Source organism: Corvus cornix, chromosome 6 (assembly GCF_000738735.6).
Source record: "Corvus cornix cornix isolate S_Up_H32 chromosome 6, ASM73873v5, whole genome shotgun sequence".
NCBI lineage: Eukaryota > Metazoa > Chordata > Aves > Passeriformes > Corvidae > Corvus > Corvus cornix.
This window is the reverse complement of record NC_046336.1, coordinates 11,981,815-12,005,424: the sequence shown is the minus strand read 5'-3', so window position 1 is coordinate 12,005,424 and position 23,610 is coordinate 11,981,815. Positions and strand designations below refer to the sequence as shown.

Sequence of the window (23,610 nt, the reverse complement as noted above, 5' to 3'; positions counted from 1 at the left end):
AAGATCTTTGGGTGAGGGCGTGGAACAGACTGAGCCCAGGGGAGCTCATCTGTTAGCCACTCACACATAGAACTGACATCTCACACAGCAGAAGGAGGTGAAACTCCATCTCTTCCTAAAGCTGTAACAAGTTCCACAATGCAGCAGGAATAACTGTATCAGGCAGCCAGTGACACTGGCTCCCTTGTGGTGTTACATGATGCCACAGCATTCAAGAGAAGTGCAATAATTCAATCCCTGAGAAGCAGCAGCAACTGCTTTCCTTTTATTTTGAAAGAAAAAAAAAATTACAGCAAAAAGTCATCTGGATAACCAGCTGACATGCCTGACAATTACAGCATTATAGGATATGTTCTGAATTAAATATAGTGCAATCCGTGAGAAAGTCAAACAAAAGCAGGAAAATGCATATAAAATAAAGAGAACAGACATTTACAGCATGGTGTAATCCCCAAAGGGAAAATGCCTTTCTCAGGTCTGAAAATTTCCACAAGAAATCTTGGAAATCTTACAAACCTCTCAGTATCCAACTAAAACAGCCAGGGGAGGAGAAGGCGGGGAGCAGAGACTGGGGGTCTTTCCCCAACACGATCCATCAGAAGAGGGAATGCTGTTTCCCAGCTGAGACATTTGGTATTTTTCATAAGAAATGCAGCTTTCTCTAAAGGCTCCACAGAACGAGCCCAGCATTTGTGGCTAACACAGACTGGCAAAACATTCTGAGGTGCTGGTTTGGGATGACAGAGGCACTTGGTGCATCTCTGAAGAGCTTCTCAGAAAGCCCACACTGTCCTTTCACAGAGCAGCTATTGAAGTCTCCTGCCAGAAGCATTTTCTTTCCCCAGTGCTAAATTAAACTGGCTTCATCCAACTTAACCACACTGGAAGATGCTTGGACAAAGGCTACTTCATACTTTTCCATCTATCCATAGTGATTATACGTCCCCTGTTACTCTGGTATCTACAGAGGATTTGTCCCGACAGCACCCCTGGGAAGTAAGGCCACACCACAATGCCTGTTTTAGAGAGATGAATAGTGCCAGTTATGTGGCACCACAGGGTCATGCAGACATGCCAGAGCCATGCTGATGCCATGCCCTATCAGGTCAATTAGCTTCTGGGGAAGGCTCATAATTTTGTGATGGGGTGCAAGCAATTTGCTGGATTTTTTTCCAGAGCTGGCACATCCACAGCCAGCCCAGATGCTCAGGCTGCACAACCTAGGCATGTTCTAAAAGGCTCACTGCAGGTCACAGTAAAAATCCTGTCTGAAAGAAGAGCTAACTTCAAAAGAGGAGCATCTTTCCTTACATCCTCAATTTTTTTATCCGTACAAAACCCACAGGCTTTAAGTGTTCTTTCAGATTGCACATAAGCAGCAGGAGACCAGCGTGTCCCAGTGAGAGACACTGCAGTAATGGTGCCCTTGGACACTCAGCTCTGGCCTTCAGACAGGAGAATTGCATCTGACAGCACTGTCAGAGCAGAGGTTCCAGTTTTAAACACAAGGGCAAGTCTAAGCACTTCACTGAAAGGGAGCAAAGCACCAAGGTCATTTCCATTAATCACTGCTTCCTACATCACTTAGACATCTAAAAAAAAATTTACTCTCCATCCTTCTTTAAATTTCAACCCTTTCAAGCCAATTGTTGAAATACAGCATAGCCCCACAAAGATTTTAGGGTTTATTAGTTCGCTAACCTTACCAAGCCACACTGAAGTCCTCACAAAGCAAAAACTTAAGAGTGCCTGCCCTAAATTCATGCAAGCAGGAGCAGCTCAACTCGTATCAGCCCAGCGCAAAGGCTAGATGGGTCGGTAGGAGGCTGCAGGGCTTCAAAAAACCCTCTGGTCCTTAAAAAAAACCCTGGCAGCAGAATCAAACACTGCATTGCAGCTGCAAGCAGGGTGCTGGAGGGTGCATCCCAAAAGCAGCACAGGGCCATTAGCAGGGTGCTGATATTAACTGCATCCCTACTGTTAGCAAAAACACACACCAGATATTGTCAGCATGATTTACAGCCTGTTTTGGTTTTACCTCTGTTTTGTTCAGTGCTGTCAGATCATCCAGGGAACCAAACTCCTGATCTGCTCCATAACATGACAGATTTAGGATGGCATCCTGTGGGAATGGGGGCTGGCTCTTCATTAATGGGTCCCCTTCTTTGTCAGTATGACGACTCCTGTGTTCAGGCAGTCCCCAAAAGGGATGTCAAGAGCTGGAGAATCACATCTGTCATGCAATGCCCTCTTCTATCCTTCCTTACTCCTCTCTCATAAAGAGGTAACAGTGGATTTTCATGGGTGTTTTAGGCAGGGACTACCCAGCCAGCCAGCCAGACCCCATCTTTGCAAACTGACTTTGTTTGAACTGGTACAAAGCCTGGCACAGAAACTCTCTGAAACCAAATTTATACGTTGGATGGTCACTGAACTTGCACCCACAGAATCCATCCTTAGAGAGTCTTCTAAGTTGCTCACACAGTGCTGACCATAGTTTTAACTAAAGCCTGTTAAAAACACACCCTCACTTAAATTGGTAGTTTTGTGAGTCTGCAAGACTACTTCCCTGCTCCCACTGCTAAGAGAGAGATGAGACTTTAGTTCCAAATGTATGAAACTTAATCCCTCTGTTTTCATAATCTACATCTTCTCTACAGCCTGTTAGCTTTGCTTGATATATTGTCCCCTGGAAACCATGAGTAACTTCAATATTGAAAACAGAAACAATAGCTCCAAACACAATGGCACATTTTACTTCACAAACTCCATCTGAAATGGTATCTACTCATCTCCGTAGGACACTTCTCATAGCTCTGGGGAGAGCATCTGCCAGAGGAGAGCGACCGCCCAGCACAGTACAATGAGGAAACTGTGCCAAGCACAACATAACCACAGGTTTTAACTGCACGCTGGGAGGAGACTCCTTTGTCTTCTTTTCTTCCTCTCTCCCTACCTCCAAACCACGAGATGTTTTGCCTGCATATCTGGTTCCAAACACATGTGTATCTCGTCTTTGGGGGGATTTAGAAAGGAGTACAGACAACAGATCCCACCGCCTGAGTGGGCAGAGAGCGCTGCACATGTAACAGATACCTTGGTGTGGGCCTCCAGGGAGGTAACAAGCAGCCAGCAGGACAGGTTTCCAAGAGCTTGGAGGCAGCTGCCAGCCTTACAGCCCAGCCCCAGCATGGGCCCTTCAGCTCAGGCACCGCCCAGCCTTGGGTGCCATGCTGGCATCTCCCCAGGATGCTCATGTAGCACGTAGGGATAGCAGAGGTGGTCAGTGCCTGGGAAGGGCAGACTCCAAAAGCATTGGCTGTCCCATTGGGCTTGCAATGCAGGAAGGAAAGGATTTGCACTCTAGAATACCATGTAAGAACAAACCTAGGTTTGCAACGATCAGTCCTTACTGGTGCCGACGGTAATGACATCTCAGAGATTGGTTTCTCTCTGTAGATTTATTTCTGGACAGGGAGGACAAAGTTCACAGGTATCAGGAAAACTGCTTTAAAGAGTCCTGCCATCGCTAGGACAACCACACAACACAGGCACCTTAGCTGCACACTCAGACCCACACCAGCTCCTTCTGGTCCCTGCCCCAACATGCAGCATGGACAACATTCTCGCTTTAAAAGTGAAAGGGGAATTTGGGTAACATCTGAGTCATAAAGTCCCAGAATGAGAATCCCAGGGGTTCTGGGACCAGAGCTGTCCCAAAGGACCTTGTAGATGGACCAAACCATGACACATGACTGCAGTGGGAGAAGGGACGTCATGTCCTGCAGGACATGACCCAGCACCCTAAGAATGGAGGCTAGGACTGAAATCTTATTTTTGTAAGTACAAGTCTGCCTGAGGACTTTCATTAATTTAATTGAGAATGAAAGCAAACCCTGGGAAAGTAGACGGGCTTGGACAGCGGCCACGGCGGCTGCGTGTGCTGCTCGGAGCCGGGTGGGCACTCCAAGTGTTTACAGGGCCCCTGTGTTACGCTCTGCAGGCTCGAGCCCTACTCCGGGATTTTCATTCAGCTCATAATCATCCGTCTCTGGACGCATTCCTTGTGGACCAGATGCTATTCTGTGTATCATACCAACTAATCACATGTAATATTTGGCAGGGTATGAAAAGCATCGATGGAGGTCTTTGACAATGGCAAAGAGGTTATTTTGGTCTTTTTTTATCTCAGTAGCTTTTAAGTGGCACAGGCACGCTGTCAAGAAATACTGTCAGGGCTGTGACTTTTCCAAACTTCCAGATGAGAAAACTGCTACAAGTTGTGAAGGAGAAAGAGCACATGGAGGCAGATGCTTGCACCCAGGAGGAGAGGGACTCCTTCCAGCTCTGTCCTTCCACAGGAGGTTTCCAGGCTATATCCCTGCCTAGTGGCATTTGTAAGACCTGACAGTGAGCCCATGGTCAGCACTACCAGGTGCAAGAGGTACCCAGCACACTGTTACCCACCACAGACAGCACAGTGCTGCCTTCAAAGCCAGAGCTGTTGTTCCCATCCCTGTCACGGCAGCAGCAGAGTTTTAAGCCAAGGGTGTCCGTGTGGGCTGAGCAGCAGCACCTGTGGATTCATAAGGCAGTTGGGTACATGTCCAGCCTGCCAGTGAGCATCCATGCCTGCTCTCCTCTGGCGGATCCTCCTCCAGTGACACGAGGAGCAGTGCAGCATCAGGAACAGTTGGTACTTAACTGGACATGTTCTCAGTCATAAAACAAAAACACAGGTGTTCTCCAGCCTGCCTGGCCACACATGCAAACCACGGTGGCCAACTGAAGGGTACACACTGGGTGTGCACTATGCAAAGTGTGCTTGGGTGATTCAAGGAAAGGGTGCTAGGGAAAGCAAGGAAATTGTAGCCACAACAACATATCACATCCAGCAGCTCCATCCAAAACATTTCTGAGGGGAAGAAGGTGACCTACAAACTGCTTTGATGGACAGGCTGATGTCCATCCAGGACAAGAGCAGTGATGATGCATATTTCTATGCCTTTTCACATCTTGTGACCAGCTTTAGAAGCTGGATGGGGCAGACAGGCAGGGCAAACAAGCACGACAGTCATTTGTGTCCTGCTGGGCACTGTGCAGGCATCCAGGGTTATTTCTCATCCTCCCTGTGGATTTGCACTTGTCTGTTCTCTCCTCCTCTCCATCACACAAAGCCACAATAAAGAAACATCAGAAAGAGGTCCACATTGTAGAAACATCCTCAAAAATGTGTTGAAAGGCCAACAAGCTGCAGGTACCACACAGCTCTCTTCTGCCCTAGCCCCTGGCTCAGGTAGGAAATTAACATTTCACAGACTCCTCCTGAAATTACATGATGATATTTTGTCACAGAAAGTATCCAGGAAGACACTAACTTGCATCAAAGAGATTCAGGCCATATCCAGGCCCTGTAATTCCCGAATGAGCAGCAGTCAAGCTGTCTGATGGCACTGCAGTAGGAGACCTGGCTGCTGGTTTTGAAAGTCCACATGACCCTTGTGTCCCTCCATAGGGTTATCTATCTTTAGCACCTCAGCATTATGGCTGTAAGGAATCAGCTCTAGAGAGCTGCCATCTGCAGAACCTAGCACTAGAAGTTCGATTGAATAAATAAAAGAAAAAGATACCAAGAAAGAAGTGAAGTGAGTAGGAGGTGGGAGAAGGAATGACACATCAACTGCTTTCTATGGGGCACAAGCAACTTCAAAAATTAGGTTCCACATATGCACCCTCCTGAGAGTAAGAAAAATATCAGAGCACAGAATGGCCCATATTCCATCAGAAAGCAAGACACCAGCCTCAACAAATCACAGCTACTGCCAACCTCCCTTTGTCATCAAACATGGGCAGAAAAGGCATGGGAGGGCAGCAACTACACTCCCATGGCCAGTACAGAGAACTGCTCTTTGCCAGCAACCCAGATGCAAAGTTATCTTGCTTAATTAGGGCTTCCTTTGGCTCAAGTAACTGACCAAATAAATTACATTACCAGACACACACATACACACAAATAACTATTTTGCTGAGCCAGGTGCAGACAATTGTTTCTAGCCCTCCATCTGGGACTGGGGCATATCTCTCCACGAGGTCAGATGCCAGAGAACATTGTGCTGGGCAAGAACGAAGGAAAACCCGAGAGTGGCTTAGGAACAACAGAAACAAAACTCAGAAGAAAATTTTTCCACCCTAACAGGTGCAGGGATGTGATTAAATGTGCCTCAAAACTCAGGCTTTCAGCACGGCCTGAGCGTCACACTGCAGATCCAATATGGTCAAGGAGGCTTTGAAATCCCACCCCTGCTTTGAACCCTGCAGATCAGTATCAGCCTGGAGAAGGATTTCAAGCCGGAGGAAGATGCTCATGTTTCCAAAGCAAGAGCCAGCAGGGGAAAAGGGAGGCAAAGGGGCTGTTCTCCATTACAAGGGAAACTGCAAGAGCAGCTTGGGCAGGTGATCCCCTTGCCTGGATGTGGGACTGAACAGCATGAAACACTGCAAGTACAACAGAGGCTTGAAAACAAAACCAGATTTCCCTTCCTAACCATACTGAGACATGCAACAAGGTAAACTGCCAAGGCAAGCTTCACTTGCCTTTCTGTTAGAAGTGAGCACAGGAATAGGAGATTCAAACACCAATTCTGCTGACAGATGGGCTGACACTGTAATAGTATCTCGTCTACTTAAAAGCATCTCTCAAATGTCAAAGGTAGAAAAAGAACTCCAGACTTCATATCCTGACTCTGAATGAGTCCCTCAAGGTATTGCTTCCATATTTGATCCATGCAGAAAGAACCTAGTTCTATCATCAGATAGGAACATAGAGAAAGAAGGAAAAACTAAGATGAGGAAGAGACACTGCTGGGGTTGGGTTATGGGGTTGATTCTGAGTATAATGCTGACTTGCAGGAGTCTTGACAGTTCTGGGACATGTGCAGGTGCCCTGAGTGCCTGCAAGCAGATAAAAAAAATCAATTAAACTACTCCAAAAAGCAAGAAAAAGAGCCAATTTCTGCAAAATCAATGAATTCTAGGATGCAGAGGCCACTTTTCCATTATTTGGCACTCATGTAAAGGTGAGGGGGTTTTATGATGCCACTGGATTTTCAGGCACAATCAAATTCCCTTCCCAGGGAAGCTTCTATCACACTTGGAGCCAGCAGCTATCATGGTGCCACACTGACAGCAGTGAGCATATGATGATTATGTAGGTAATGAGTACCTACACACTGGCTTATTTTCTACTGTGAGGGTGGTCAAAGACTGCAACTGGCTACCTAGAGGAGTGGTTAATGCCCTAAGCCTCTCAATAGTTAAGAGGCATTTAGACAATGCCCTTAACTTGCTTTAATTTTTGGTCAGCCCAGAAGTGCCCAGGCAGCTGGGCACTTTTATGTCCTTTCCAACTGGAATATTCTATTCTAATAATGAAGGCCTGTAGAATGGACATACAGCAAGAATTTCTCTATTTCAAGATTGTCATAATCTCAAAAGAAGAGAATTTTCTGTGAACTTTTACTGTCCTTGGAGCAGAACCCAATACCCAGGACTGAATTTAAAACTCCACATGAGAACAAAATGATCAGTCTGAGTTCTTGACATGACCACAGTCACTGCTGCATCTGGATACCTGACAGCCACATGGTAATTTATCCTCTCAAATCCATGGGAGATGAACTCTTTCAGAACAGGGAATCCAAAGGACAAATCTCTCAAACCCAGCTCTCCTGCTTTAGTCAGGGCAGGGAAAAACTTCAGTGTTCTGTCTTGCAGCTCTTATGGTGCTTCCACCGCCTGAAGAAAATCAGACAAGAGGCCAATATACATTTTGTGCCCTTAGACTAATTAATAACTGTAAGAATTACAGTTTGCACCAGTAGAAGTATGAGAGATCATTGTGAAACTTGCCACCCCAATGGAGAAAAGGAGCTCCCAGTGCTGGTGGGCTGGAGCACATGGAAGCTGTGACTGTAATCTTCCCTGCACAGAGCTCTGGCTGCTGATCTCCCAAAGACAGGACACAGCCCCTGTGCATCACAAGTGGTTCAGTCTTGAAGTCTGCCTTCCCAGTTGTCCCCATCTCCCTTCCTTCCATTGCTAAAATGCTGCTGCAACGTAACATGCTGATTTCAAAAGAGAGCTCCCAAGCTTAACTGATCATGGTGAACAAAGGCATTATTTCTTTTGACTTACCTTGCAGCTTCTCATGCCTCTTCTAGCCCTTAACACCAGACAGACATACCTCTGCTCAGAGCTGGTATGTGCTACTGAAATACAAATAAATGAGCTGGCCACTATGAAGGAAGGAAAGAGTTAGTTTTCCATTCTGAATATTGACTTATTTGACAGCCTGATATATTTGAAATCAATTTTTTGAAATATATTTAAAGGGCTCTCTTTTATAGAGGAACTTTGTTATGACGTGGAAAATTCACAGCTCCCAACATCAAGCCATGGGCGGAGGGAGTCTGGAGTATGAATTAAAAATAATGCGGTTGTTTGCAGAAATTAGTGGCACCGATTTAAATCCACACTCCCCTCCCTCCTCAAATAATCACCCTGTGAACAGAGGTGGTTTATGGAGCCCTCTGGAAAATGTTCCTCATGGCCTCCATTCCGGACCCAAAATAAAACACATCACATCGCAGCAAATACTTCACCAGGGTGCTGCTCTCTCTTCCCCCAACCCACGCCTCCCATTTGTTGCTAATTAAATGAAACAGCAGGTGCTTAGACCACAAGCACAGCAGGGCTGGAGCGAGTGCAGTGATTAAACCCCCCTGGAATGTCTTCTTGGAGAGCTGCAACTTTCCAGGGACCAGACTCTTGGAGGAAAGATGAGATTAGAGGCGAGCGCTGGGTCAGTCTTTGGCTGTGAGCTCCACGATCAGAGGGTGCTTTCGAAGGACGATGGATCACTAGAAACATCAGGTCTCTGGGGAAAGTGCTGGTGCCTCTGTTTTGCCAAGCCACCTTCCCAGCATACTTGCTACAGGGTGCACACAACACAGTGTGCTCTGCCTCTGGGCTGGAGACATCTCCTTTCTCACCCAGTTGAGACCCATCATAACAATGCAGAGCAGCCTCCCCCATACCAAGGCATGTCTGGGCACCTCAAATCTTCAGGCAAAGATTAGCAATGCAGTCCCCAAGGCAGGAAGCCATCCCAGCCTAAGCCTGGGTGAGGCCAGAGAATGGATACATCACAAGCCAGAGTGTCAGAGCTGGCTAGGAGAACTACGGGTTGTGTCTCAACACACGACACACCAGGTCATGCTAATAAGATGTTCCTGGTTGCCACCCAGAGCAAATACCTGCAAGCCCAGAGAACAATTCTGTAAGAGGAACTCACTCTTTGGGATGTGTCCTTACACCATGACTCCTGGCACATCCATTTACCTGCTGTGTCTGTGCTGCAATCTCATCCACAGGTACTGCAGGGACACAGCATGGACTGAATCCCCCCCAATTCCTTCACATGAAAAGGAATGATCCTTGCTGCCACCAATGCCATCAGCAAGTTTCACCTCCTGAGACCAGAGATCAGGCAAAACAAAAGGCAAATGCTATTCTGTTATTGACAGGGGATACACAATGCTGTAAGACATGGACAGGCATGGAGCAAGGGGCATTTAGGGGCAGCCAGAGCTGAGCAGCTCTCCCTACATCCTGCTCTGGGGCCTCCTTGTTTTGCCCCAGTGAAGTCTTTCCCCTGCTCACCATGCACTCCATCCACAGCCATGTCTCCCTCCCATCCCAGTATGCCAGTCTCACTCAGGTGACTTCCCATGGAGACAAGCTGGGATAACTGTAATCACCCAAAAGCCACCAGTGCATCCTAACTCAGGAGGACCCTAAACCAGTTACCAACTGGGATAACATGGTACAAGCTTGGAAATAAACTCCTCATCCCTTCTACAAATTCCATTTCTGACCACGAGACTCCATGGGACCAGGACATAATCCCAAGAACGAAAAGCACTATTTATATTTCTGCTGAGCACTTCACTTCTCTTTGGTCACTCTGCTGATGTTTCACTTCTTCACCAAACCCTGTCAGAAATGTCTGGGGGCTCAGGGGGAGGAGAGGGAATGTGGTCATTACGGTCTGGCTTAGCTACTGTAATACAGCTAACATTTGGCTGTGTTAAAAACACTCCAAGCCAAAGACTTCCAAGCATTTTACAAACATTAATGAATAAACTTTCTCCAGGAGAGCTGATTATAGCCCCCATTTTATGGGTGGATATTTCCAGATAACCTTCTTGCCGCACCAGAAGTTCCCCCCTCCTTCTTCCACTCCGCAGACTCCGAGCTCCTAATTACACAAAAAACATTTCCACGTTAAGGCAATGAAATATATTTTGACCTAAGAGTGGAACAGGATTCAGCATGAGGTTTCCTAATAACAACAGGCAGGAACCGACAGCCCTAGTGCTCCTGCAGCTCACAGCACACCCTTGCTCAGCTGTATAATCCAGGGCTCTCCCACACCCAGAACGAACCCGAAACTTTGTAGGGCTCCTCTCTACCGTGGAAGCACCTTTTGAAAACTTCCCCTTTACATAAGGATGACCAGGGACCACCTTCATGGAGCACACCACTTGCTCCATCTGCCTTATTCCCAGAATCCAATGGCAAATGAATCTCTACCACCTCCTGAAGCACCAAATGCTAAATCCTACCCTTATGTGCAAGCAACCGACACCCTCTAACCCTCAGCACAGTAATACAAAGAGGGTTGCACGTGGCAACAGAGGATTTTGCAAAGCTGCACCAACAGTTACCAACACACCAAAAACTACCAGACAACCTGGACTTGTTACAAAGACACAGGTGTTCATCATGTGCCATCCCACAACACATTTTCTTCACCAGGAAAACACATAGCAGTTTTGTTCAAGCAGCAGCACGTCACTGTAGTGACCAGGAAAAGCCTGGACCTGGATTTCAAAGATCCCCAGACAACAGACAGGCCACAACATCCCAATTCACTGCGCTGTCAAAAGCCAGAGATTAGCCAGATAAAAAGAAATGTCTGTGAAATAATTTTTTGGTCCAGGTGGATAAGGTGTATTCCCTTCTAAGACAAAACTTCAATCATTAAACTCATCCTAGCCCTTCGAAAGAATTTTTTCCCTACTATCATTTTACTTAGTCCTTTTCTAGTTTGCTTTCTAATTTCTTCCCACTTGGCATTTTCCCCTCTTTTTCACAGTGTTTTCGTGGTTTGTCCTTCACCTCTCTCAAAACATCTGGCTGAAGGGAGCAGCTCAGCAAGTCTCACTGGTTTTCTTAACACACCCTTTAAAAAACAAATGCATCAAGACCCAGCCACATGGCTCTGATGTAACCTCTGTTTGCAAAAGCACCACTAAATCGATTAGGATCTGCCCTTGACTGACCTGGTGAATCAGAGGCACCCCTGGATCAACACTGATGCCTCAAGAATGGCTTTACTAAAGAGCTCTGCTTGTACTGTAGTATTATAGAAATTATCTTAAACACACTGGGATGCTTTTCTGAGTCTCTGCTTAGTCCTTTGTGAGCTCGTTCACAGCTCCTGCCATCAAGAACTTGTCAGCAACTTGTTGAAGTGGGAACCTCCTCACTGGACTGCAACTCCCTGCTCTGCTGCCTTTGCACCCTCACAGGGTCCCAGATGGGATAGCTTAAAAAAACTTCAGCTATGGGCACTTGTGTAGGTAAGTGGCCAGTGGCAGTTGTGGACTCAGGAGGCTGCCAGGGCAATGCCAAAGGATCTGATGTGCTATGAGAGTTCAAGCCCTCCCTTTCCTGCACAGATCTGACAGACCAGAACTCTCCTTTTAAATGGAAAAGCAAAAGATGCAGAGCAAAGCCCTCAGCCTGGCTGAATGCTGTTCTAACAGGGCACCCAGGAAGGAGTGTGCACAAAGCTGAGCTTCCTCCAGAGCATCACTATTCCCGCTTTTTGCGTGACTTCACCATGTGTCTGCTCAGTTCTGTGGGTTTTACTGCCCTGACCACTCCACTTCAATGCTTCCCCTGAAGGGAGAGAAGTGGAAATTGCAAAAGACAGTTTTGCAGTGGGAACAAACTTGCATTTGCACGAGACATGAAACTGTTCTGGTTGCAGAAAAGAAGAACCATGCTGTGACTGGAGGCAAGGAGGAAGGGAATAGGGGCAAACAAATTCCCTACTTCACGCTCCATACATTGATTATGAAAAGATCAGTCATTCAGATGCTATGGGGAAGAAGCAAATAGCACCCAGTGCTCATAAATCAGGCTGGGGTGAGCCTGATCAGGAGCCTTTCCTATGGCAGGCAGGACAGTCCACAGTGGAAGAGACGCCAGTTGATGCTCTTCTGTGTCCTGTAAGCAAACCATGGTGTGACAGGACCAAGACCTACTGCTCCTTCCAGACAGGGCCTTCCCACATCTGAGCCTGTCAGAGCAGAAAGCCGGGAGGGGTGAGGTGACATGGAAAAGAGCCCTGACAGAACCCTGCATAAACTTTCCATTATGGCTGGGCAATTTTCTATTTGCACTTAAATGCAATAATGTAAATAAACTCCCCATAACCCTTCCAGGGCTATTTAGGACATTTGCAAAAACAACCAGCTCCTCTCATCACGAGCCAAGGGATGCGAACACAACAGGCACTTCTCATCTTGGTCTCCGCACACTTAATGAAAGTGAAGGATTGTGTTCCCTGCACAAAAGTGGAATTGTGTTTCAGGGCTGGGGGTGTGAACTCCATGCAATTTTCCGGCAGTATAAATAATTGAAAGCTGGGTACGATTAGGGGAGAGCGACAACGTAGTGGAGGGGGTGGAATTGTCATGCCTGAACTTTTGGGGCTTGGGTGCTTTGGGGAAAAAAAGGCCATGGAAAAATCCTGCCAAGGAATTTAATTTTCACACAGATATTCCAGGAAAAAAAAAAAAAAAAAAAGGCTGATCTTAATATCTGGTAAGAGGAAATATGCTAATAAAGTGGCACTTGGAGAATTTGCTGCCTGTGTGAGGCCAGCAGCTCCAGAGCTGTAGCTTTGGCTGGGGCCGGTCCCACAGCCAAACCGCACTCCCATGTTTTATTGTTCCAGCAAACAAAACCTGGAACAAGGGTAACAAACAAGTGGGCTGCTCCCAAGGCTGAGCTTTAATTCCTGCTGTGGAGATCTATGATGAGAGCTCCCAACACCAAAATACTAGAGATGGAGGAGGGGTAAAATGGGAGGTATACATTGAGCCTTACACACTCCAATGAAGAAAGGCTTTCAGCCCAGTTTTTACTATGATTCGGCATAAACCCTTGTATGAGATACTGTCCAGGCACAAAACCAGCAGGTCTGGGCCCCATACTAGATTCAGAATTTTTGGCAATTTCAGGAATGTTTTTAGATTTCCATTAGCACCACAACCTTGCAGGGACTCATGCTCCTGATACATTGGATTTTTAACATGTAAAGCAACCAACACCTATGAAAATAAGTCTGAGTACTCCAGATCTGATGTAAGTCACTTCAGTTCATTAGGAAGAACTTGTTGCTTTTCCTCTCTGTGGCTGTATCCAGGAAAGGCCTTCCTATAATACAGGGTCTCCAACATCCTCACAGCCTCCAAGCCAGCAAGCAATAAGGGGGGGATGTAGGTACTGCTGGTAAGAACAACTTACACAAACCAAAACTCCAGAAAGCAAGGGAATAATTCCAGAACATAACACTTTTGACCGATTTCACTGTGTTCTGCGCCTGCTAGAGGCAGACCATATACAGCTAAAAGGACACAGCTAAGAAATCAACAACCTCTTTGTGATGCTCCCAATATTTCTTAAAAAAAACCCAAACCAACAAAACTCATTTGCCTAATTACACATAGAGCCCAGACCACCAAGAGACTGGCATGGGTATCATCTCTGTTCTTGCCTTGCTGCTGTCACACCCTGAGGAGTTGGCTAAGCCACCACCTCACTTTCTAAGGTCACCCATGTCCTGGCCAGAGAGGTGGAATGGTGCTGAGCAGCAAATATTGCCCTGTAGCCACCCTGCAGGAGATTTCCATGCTGCAGCATAAGGGCAATATTCAAGTGTCAGCTTTATGCTCCAACAGAAACCAAGTGAAACAGTACAAAGGGGAGGGTTCCCATAGGCTGGGTCACCTTCTCAACCACGGGTTCTTTGCCATGGTCATATTCAATGCACCTCTGTTGTAGCTGCACAGGCACTTTGCCATTTCCTCATCGTGTCCCTCATCTTTGTCTGACGTGTAAAGTCTCTTTTAAAAACAAATACTGGAAGCTGAACAGATTGTTTTGCCAAGCAAACATTTAAATAATGATGGAAATAAGAATTATAAACAATTCCATTTATTCACTGAACACAAAGATACTGCCCCAAGCCAGCTGGTATCCTAAGGCACTAGGGGCTAGAAGGACAAATGGTATTTAGATACCTTTTAAATCAGTGGAGACAACCATTCTCAGCTCAATAACCATGTCAGCTACTCATTTTCTCCCAGGGGCATCTCATTTCCCCTGGGAAGGCCTGTTACAAGCTTGCTGCTGTTTTTCTGAGAGCAGGCATTTAGGGGTCTCTCCTACTAAAAGCCAAGTCTTGAAAGTATGGCTGCACCAGGAGCTCCAGCACAGCTGCCGAAACACAGGAGGCACAGTCAACCCTCACAGACAGCGGTGCAGGGCTCCTCCTAGAAATATGTTTCTCTGCATCCCCTGTAAACCTTGCACTGCCAGCCTCTCCACTCACTGTCTGGGATAACAGCAGCAAACAACTGGCCCGTGTTTACGCAGAAGAAAGGATGTGCCATTTCTCCCCAAGGAGCCAGCACTGACCTTTGGGAACAGATGTGTTGACAGACCCATGTTCAGATTTCCTCTGAATTTTCCCAGTCTTGTTTCAGTTTCAATAATGCTCTTAAAGAAGCTGTTTATAAATGAAACCCTACAGCTCTTGCAGTAACTCCATCCCCCCGGTTCCAAGATTATCAGGGATGTCCCTGAAGCCAAGTACTGGGTCTGAACCTCATGGGTCAGATATGGAGCCAGGCCCCTGGTCTGGAGGAGCATTTCAGAGCAGCTTTCAACATTTACAGCAGGGCCAGGATGCTGAAGCCCAGCATCCTGCACCGAGGGAATGGGAACAGAAAACTTGATCCTTGCAACCCAGCCCATCCCAGCCAAGGCCAGCACAGCCCAGAGCAGAGGGAGGCACATGCAGAGCCCAGCAGCAGAACCCAGCTTCACTGTGCACTTGCACCATAGCCTGATGTACTGATCTCTGCCATGCTGTTCCTCCCCTGCCTGACTCAACCCCACCTTCTCTTCCAGCTTTCCTGCCCGTCTCCTTACGCACCCTCAGATGTGCACACGCAGCCCAACAGAAACACTCCCTGAGCTCGTCAGAGGCTGGGAATCCTTTCAATACAAACCTCCCACGCCGTGAGAGGGGCAAGCTGCATCTCGCGCCGAGCCACAGCAGCAGCCCTCCTTCCCTCCCTTCCCACAGTGCCAGCCAGGGGCTCTGCACAGGGTGGCACCTACAGAAGAGAGGGTCGCCCATTGCAGAGTGACCCTGCTGCTCTGCATGGCTGGGAAGACCAGTGGGTGACTCTGCTCATCCTGCTAAAGAGGCCTGGTGGGTTGAGGGTTAGGAGTCAACATTTGCAAACACAGGAGAACGCTTGCCCCGTTGCTTTCTTACCTATGCTCTTCATCACTGATAAACTTAGTGCATGCTTGGACTTGTCCATTCACCACTCCTGCAGAGCTAAATGCATGAAGAACGTGAAATACCAGAGGCCCTACAAAAATGCTCAGTAATGAGTTAGACTGCACTGGACCACCAGAATTAGGGCTGTGGGTCTTCACTTGGGCAATTAACCCAAACTAACTACTGGAGTGAATATACACAATTCCATCAGAATCACAGAATTCCCTCTTTGCTCTGCCCCAGAAAGCCTGCATGCCAAAGCCACCAGGTCCTGTTTCAAATCATAGTGACCCAGTGAAATCCAGGGTACTCAGGCACATGGCGCAGTTACAACCAAACTGGGAATGAGAGTGGACATTACACTATTTGATACAGCTTGGGGAATGGAGAAAGGGATGTTGTTATAGTATAGTGTAGCAGGAGAATGACTGATAACAGCAACATTCATGTGAACTCCAGTCTGAGTAAGAAAAGCAGAGATACGGACTGCAATTACTAGTTTTTATACTACCATTTTTGTTTAATGTCATCTTCAACGTTCAGTTACTCCATTATAGCACTATAAACAATCAGGATGACCCTAGCAACAACAAATGAAGCTCTTGATGCTTTATCATCAGGATGAAAACTCCTTACATGACTTTCCTCTTCCTAATAAAATTCTTGATAGTCTTTACCTTTTAATGTTCTAATTGGCTGCTAGTGAGTTCCTCTTTCTGTGCCACTTTGAAGAAAACCTCCTTAGATCAGCAAACTATGTTGGGCAGATAATATTTTGCTGATACACAAAGCTAGTGCTTGAACAGAGCCTTGTTTATTTGCCTTTTCAAAATTGTGACATTTCAGACATCTCCTTGCAGCCAAACTGCCTGTGTGTGTCATTGTGTGGAGAGACTGAGATCTGCCTACCTAACATTCCTGCCACGGCTCCAGCGGGGATGTCGTTCGCCTCTCGCGCAGCCAAACACCCACCGTGGGATGGTGGCATGCTGCTAAATCCGCTGCTGTGTTTTGCCTTGGAGAAAGCTGCATTTCACCTGTTGTGAGGAAGGATCCTCCCCCAGCTCCACACACAGAGACCCAGCCATCGTCATGGAACAGAGGGGTTGGTCCCTCTGGCTGAGGTGTTGGTCCTGTTCATGCTCTGACTGCAGGCACTGAGTCAGACCAGGACACTTGGAGTCACTGGATAGAATGCAGCAGATGACCACTGGTGATTGAAGCTGAGAGACCAGGCGTGGATCCTTGGTCCCATTTTCCCTGCTCACTTTGCTGGGGAGGGGATTTCTTAGCAGTGGGACCAATACCCAACTGGGGTCATAATAGCTGTAAAAAGCCCAAGGTGGTACTGAGCAACTGCAAGGATTATATGGGGAGAGGAGAAAGATCCATCCTTCATTCTTGCCAGCTGCAAACTTTGTGGTTGCTTTCCAGCCCAGCATGGCCACTGGGAGGGTGAGAGCTGGATGCATCCCCACACTTCTTCACCTTATGCTTTGGGCAATTCTGGACACACTCAACTACAAATCCCCATCCTGCTAACAACCCCCAAAAGCATTTTCCAGTAAGAAAAACACAGGCCTTACATCTGTAGATGTCTTTTACTGCACAGTGGAAATGCCAGGAGTTATCCCTGCTATCCTAATAAAACAGTGTCCTTTCTCTGCTCCTTTGGAGACAACAGGAGCATTATTGAACTATCACCTCAGGACAGAGTCTGCAACCACCAGCAGCAAATCCATCAGTTATGACAGGAGACCTCAAACAGCATCCAGGGAACGTGCCCCAATGAGCCACCAGCCTGTCACAAGGGTCAGCACTACCCACAGGTGATGTTCACATGACTCTCCCCATGCTCCTCTGTTCTGCACTACAGGCAAGTGCAAGAAAACAACATTCAAAATACTACATTAGGAGATAGCTTTGACCCCACATGGTGCTCAGGTGCAAATGTCTCTCCAGGGTGAAAGACAATAGATAATTGGATTTGACAAGCAATTTATAGTAATGCTTTCATCTATGCAGAGTTAATTCAATCTTTTCAATCCTATTTACTGAAACATTGGCACCCACATGTATTCTGCTGCCATCATTTGACCTATGCTCAGGAGCAGATGTGACTTGGTTGCACAATTAAATGATGCAGCAATGCCCTAATTTAATTTTAAACCTGTGTTTACAGATATCCAGCCCTCAGTGAAGCAGCACAGGGCTGACACTTGGCTTGCTGCTTTGGATTCTGTTTGCTGTACTTCTCACATCTTTGAGGGGCAAACAAATCCTATGGTATGACCAGCCTTACTGCCCTATTCCTCAACTTAAAAACAACCTGATTCCCAATTCGAGCATATCCACTGCTGAAATAGCACAGCCAAACTCTCCTGGGATTCGAATCCTTGGGACAGAGGAGCCTCTTACCACCTGCAGTGCCTAATAGAATTTGCAAAGAAGTATTTTAAAAAATGCAGTTTCTACTAATGCTGCAGCTCTCAAAACCACTGAGCCACTTCCCACAGAGACAGCTGTTTGGGGAAGGGTGGGCTCTTTTTTAAAGAAACATGAAAATGGAGTAGTGAAATTAATTATCTGTATTCCTCCCTCCTTGCTCCTGGGCAGCCCCCTGGGTTTCCCCATGGGTCGTATCCAGTCTCACTGTCAACGCCAGGCACTGCAGCCCTGATTAAGTCATTACAAGTCAGCCCTTGTTCCTCCACTTCCAGTCAAGAGCAAATGAGACACATGCAGGCTTTGGAAGCCCTGAAGTGCAGCTCTGTCGTTGACACAGCAGGGCGAGTGGAGTTGGCAGAGACCTGTGGACTCCAGCTGTTATGGACATGAGTGGTGCCCATGAGCTGCCTGAGCGTTACTCCCTAAGCATTTGCTTGGTTTTCTCCTGGAATGTCCACATGGGCATAAGCAGGGACATTAACAAAGTAGATTGACTATGCTAAGACCACCTTACCATGCATGGTATCAGATTGCAAACCCCACATTCAACCAGTGCTAAGTTAGAATTTCAAGCTTCCAGCAAAAATCTGGAAAGTGCAAGTCATCCCAAGATCTGGAGCAAATTCCTCTTTGAGCAAGAATCTCTGCACATCAAGCCATAGGTTTCCCAAAATGCAAGGGTTACCCAAAGTGCCACTAAGCATTCATTTGCTTTTCCAACTCTCTTTGCAAGCCTCATTAAAGCTGGAAATACAAATTTCAATTCAAGACCCAAAGCAGTTTTCTTTGCCTCACCTAACAGATGCTCAGGCATAATCAAAAACCCAGAAAGAGTAATAGGAAGGAAAAAAAAAATCACCTATCACCTCTGGGAATCTAAAAGCACATTACGGCTGCCTGAGCACACAGGGCCTTGTCCCCATATCACAGCTGGGAAACAGATGGACACAGTGACATAGTACAGGAACGTGGCAGGACCGTAGAAATCTCAAATGAAGACCTCAGTTTCTGTAACCCTTCATCTCATGCTGCAAGAGCTAAAGAGGCTGTTGGAGAGGGCTGACACTGCCCGTGCAGTGTTGGCCCTGAAAGAGATCTCTGGGAGAGAAAAGGGTTAAAGAAGGGAATTTTGTTACTTTCTTGTCGTATTTTCTCGTGGGGGGAGAAGCGTCATGCAAGCGGGAGTTTTGCACTGGCTAGGCCCCTTTGCACTTATCAATGGGACCTTTCAGGACTCACTCCCTGATTGAGACATCATTTCCTGTCCAACACACTAACCCCATTGATAACTCCACACTTGATGGGAACTTTTCAAACCTACCAGGAAAGGCCGGGAGACCCAGAACAACATATACATGAAAACAGAACTGTGGCGAAAAGAAAAAGAAGAGAGAAAAAGAAAGAAACAGTTTCGGCCACAATTCGCATGCTGACAACAAATGTTTGTGACTAGGGAGCTGTGCATCTTTAGCAGGTACAGCAGACACAGAGAAGATGCTGACATACTCTTACAGTAGTGGGACTGGCAGGCCTGGCACTTCAGCCCAGTAAGAAGTAGAGATGAGCACAAGAGGAAGCTTAAGAACATCCCTCTCTGGTGTTCCGGCCACACAGCAAACAGACATTAGGACTGGCTGTAGAAATGGTCACGTTTCACCTGAAAGGCCAGGGGCCACAATAACTGATACAGCTTACAAAACTGCCTAGAGACTTCAGGCTTCCAAGTACCAGAATTGAAACATAAAGGGGAGGAAAGATGAAACCAGAGCTCTTTAAGATACTTCAAACAAGAACCTGTTTTTTCGTAATTTAACATGTGAAAAGGCTCAGTGTTACTTTTCAGGACACAGCGCAGTCAGCTACATCCTCAACACTGACTGTGAGGACTCACTTGATATTGTAACCTCAGCCCAGCTCCAAACACAAGCTCCAGCCCAAAAATCAACATTTTCCCCAAAGTTCAAGAGTCTCTCAAACCACAGCTTTTATTTTTACCCCAGCCAATTACAGTTTTGCTGCCTACGAAGCTACAATGATACAAAAGTATCAGTGAATCTGGATTATTGCCAAACAGAACACCAGCCCCAAAGCCCCCCCTACCCATGCAGGTGCCTGGGAGCACTACCAGAAATGAAGCAGCTGATTTCCTGGTTTCAGACTTTGGTCAGCAGCTATCCAGCAAGAAAGCTTTTGATGATATCTAAATATACAGGCACAGAATAGAGCAAAGGAGCTCTACAAAACAGCAGGAGCCAGGACACTGGCTGGCTAGGTAGGTGGTTAGGAGGAGACCCTGGAAGGTTTCCACTGCAATCTCCATTACTGAACTGCTGTGGAAGTGTGCAAGAGCTCTGTTGTTTTCAGTTACTCGGGTAAGTAGTTTCTGGAGGCCCAAAATGTAGCGCTCTCTCTGTTTCAAGTGCATCTGAAGTATGTAAAATTAGATCCCCTCTTCAATAGGAGCCATTCATGAAAATGTCAGCTTTAAATGTCTTTACAGTGCACGTTACTCACTGTGAGCATACCACCCACTTATCTTATACCCTACAAGGGCAGAGTCTGAAAGTTTCAAGATCATGACATGTAACAGACCAAACAAGCACAAAGCTTTATTTAAAGGCACTATTAACCCAGCTGGAAACATGACTAGAAGCATGAGTAGAAATAATATTTTATGTTAGACAGGACAGGCTTACCTGCAGGTCAAAGAACTTGCTGTATCTCCGGTAGATGATCTGGGAAGTCAGGTCAGACCATGTTACATTGATGATATAGACCTGTTCAGGGAAAAGAAAACACAAATCAGCCTGGGCCACGAAGCACAGGATACATCCAAAGGCTGAACACTCAACCTAGGTTAATTTCAGATCTCACTGGCTGTTCCTGCACACAGTGAGGAACATAGCCCTGGGTGCAGGACTAGCCTAAATCAAAGTCTGTTGCAGCCTTCAGCAGAAGTCTCAGGAGAGTACTCAGTGCTCTCCCACATTTCCCCATCAGCAGCTCCCACCAACTTTGCTCTGCCTGCGATAAAAGCTCTAATTGAGTGACGCCACATTTTCTGGTCTGTGGTAGCACACCCTGCTTTCTATCCTCTTTGGATGGTCCCAGGGCTGGCTGCAGGCATGGCCAGGAGAGCTATTCCACCCCTAAAGCAACAGCTCATTGTGGGGTGCTGATCTCCAACCCCATGCTCCAGGGTGTCTTTGTATATGGAGATGTGGCTGTCACCCTTCCCAAGCAAGGAGTGGCTCTGGTTCAACAGGAAATTCAAAGGAAACGCAGTTCCACAGGTGTTGTGGAATCACAGCCATGCAATACAGTTGCTTACTCACACCCATACATGTGTGACAGAAATCAAACCCTGTCACAGCACACAGCTCTTGCTGAGTCACATCGGACCACTCGGCACCTTTGGCACCCACTGGAAGGTGATGTAAATCCAGACAGTGAGAGCAACACTGCTTCCTGACATTGATGGAAACAGCAACAGAAGCCCAGAATAAGCCCAGGATTTCCCTGGTCCAACCCTAGTCCATACCCAAAACAATCATCTTACAGAAACACCGTTTTGCCAGAAGATGTGATAAAAAATGATTCGCACGCACATGCACACGAACTTGTACATACACATTTTTATATATATACACACACATACACAAAACACAAAAATGTTTCCTTTTGACCCTGCTACCTCCAAAACACTTTTTTTCTCAAGTTAAAAATGCGCTAGGTTCTTCACTCTGATACATTTGCCCTCAGGCCAGTGCTGGTCCTGCTGCCTTGATGACAGATACGCAACAAGACTTCAGCAAACACAGGATGGAGCTATCAAGGGTTACCATGTAACATCAATATAATGGAAATCACAGCTAGGACAGCTCCTGGGCCTTTAAAGCCATTTCCAGGTTTCACATATGGAGTGAGATAACAATCTGGCAGAGGAAACAGGAAAGCATTCCTCCTCCCTCAGCCACAACACTGCAGCAGGAGCTCTCCCTTTAGTCATGGATGCAGAAGTGAAGCTCTCTGTCTCCAGCAGTGGGGGATGGCTAACACAACATCAGCTTCTTCTCCATCTCCCCCAAGACACCAGACCATCTTCCAAGCTGCTCATCCAATTGCTTCTGTATTTTTACCAATAAAATTTATTGCATGAAAATCCCTAGAGGGGTGTTGAATATTGGGCTTAACAACACTTTTCCAAGGACCACCAATGGATTTTTTTTTTCTTCTTTCCCAGTAGGAGAGGTGTCTTGCCAGAAACCACAGAGATCCTGCAGCCATACTTTCCTCTCTGCTTGTTACAACCACATTCAGTCCCCAAGGCAATCTGCTTCCCATCTCCTGCAGCACAGTTTCATGGCATTCAAGAACTGGAGATGCTGAGCACAGGCTGTTAAGGAGATCTGGGGCCTTTCTCATGATTGTATCAAACATATCTGCTCTTCCCACCAGGGCAGAGACCATTGAGTCTGGCAAAGGGAAGACTGTCCAGGGGTAAGAGCATGACTCTCAGCAAAGCCAGGTTACTCCTCTGCATCTCATAATTCTCCTGGAAAACCAAACAACCCAAGCACCCTCCTGCAATGCCCATACACACCAGGGTGACACCAGCACTGCTCTGCTTCATGGAGGGGAGATAAGACTGCGTAACATGAAGATTTCAGCTCCCCTTTAAAGATTTTACCCACGCAGTCAAGGCAGAGGAGTCAGAGCCTGGGAAGGAAGCTGCTCTTGCCAATTTTCAGGCCAGCCACACTACACTGAAGAATATTTTTCCATGTGTTTGTTGTGGGAAAAAAAAAAGTTTGTAGCTTCACTCTGAGCTAATTCACACACAAATATTTCTACTCATTCTCTATCCAACAGCTACTTTCAGATGGAAAACCCATTCGATTAAAAACAGATCATGACAGATGGGAGCTGAATAGGATCCAAAAGCAACTTCAGATACTGTAATTCTGGCCCTGATTTCTCACAAAGGGAATGAGACAGGAGGAGAAACATATTGCACATGCAAATAAAATTATAATTTTTCTCTCATTATACATATTTTCTTCAGAATCTAGAAACAAAACACATATGCCACAGACATCCAGGCACTTTGAATTTCATGGCACTTCAGGCTCCTCCATGCTACTCTTCAGAACCCACAAAAAATGTGAGTTCCTGCAATTTTTAACAGCCTACAAGTTTGCTTGATCAAAATCTAACCCAGGCAGGATCAATCCTGCTTCAGTTTGGTGGTGCAGTAAGTGGCACAACACCTCCATTACAAAAGAAGGGTCAGAGTTGGGTGCACAGGGATATTCTGGGGAAGAGGTTGGATTTATTTGGTGCAGGGAACAGGTGTAGGAGCAGCACCCCACTGCATGGTGCAGATACATCCCCAGATCTGAAATTCAGGCTCTGTGGAAATGAAGCTACCACTGACTTCAGGCAAGCCA

At 46.6% G+C, this 23,610-nt stretch overlaps 1 protein-coding gene across 1 annotated transcript in view; it reads right to left on the bottom strand.

Annotated features, from left to right (window-relative positions):
- Positions 1-23,610, bottom strand: part of SH3PXD2A (SH3 and PX domains 2A) — a 253,922-nt gene that overhangs the window by 190,065 nt on the left and 40,247 nt on the right. The window contains exon 2 of the mRNA XM_039553504.1: positions 20,857-20,937. Coding sequence (XP_039409438.1) covers positions 20,857-20,937 — 81 coding nt within the window. The remainder of the gene's footprint in view (positions 1-20,856; positions 20,938-23,610) is intronic.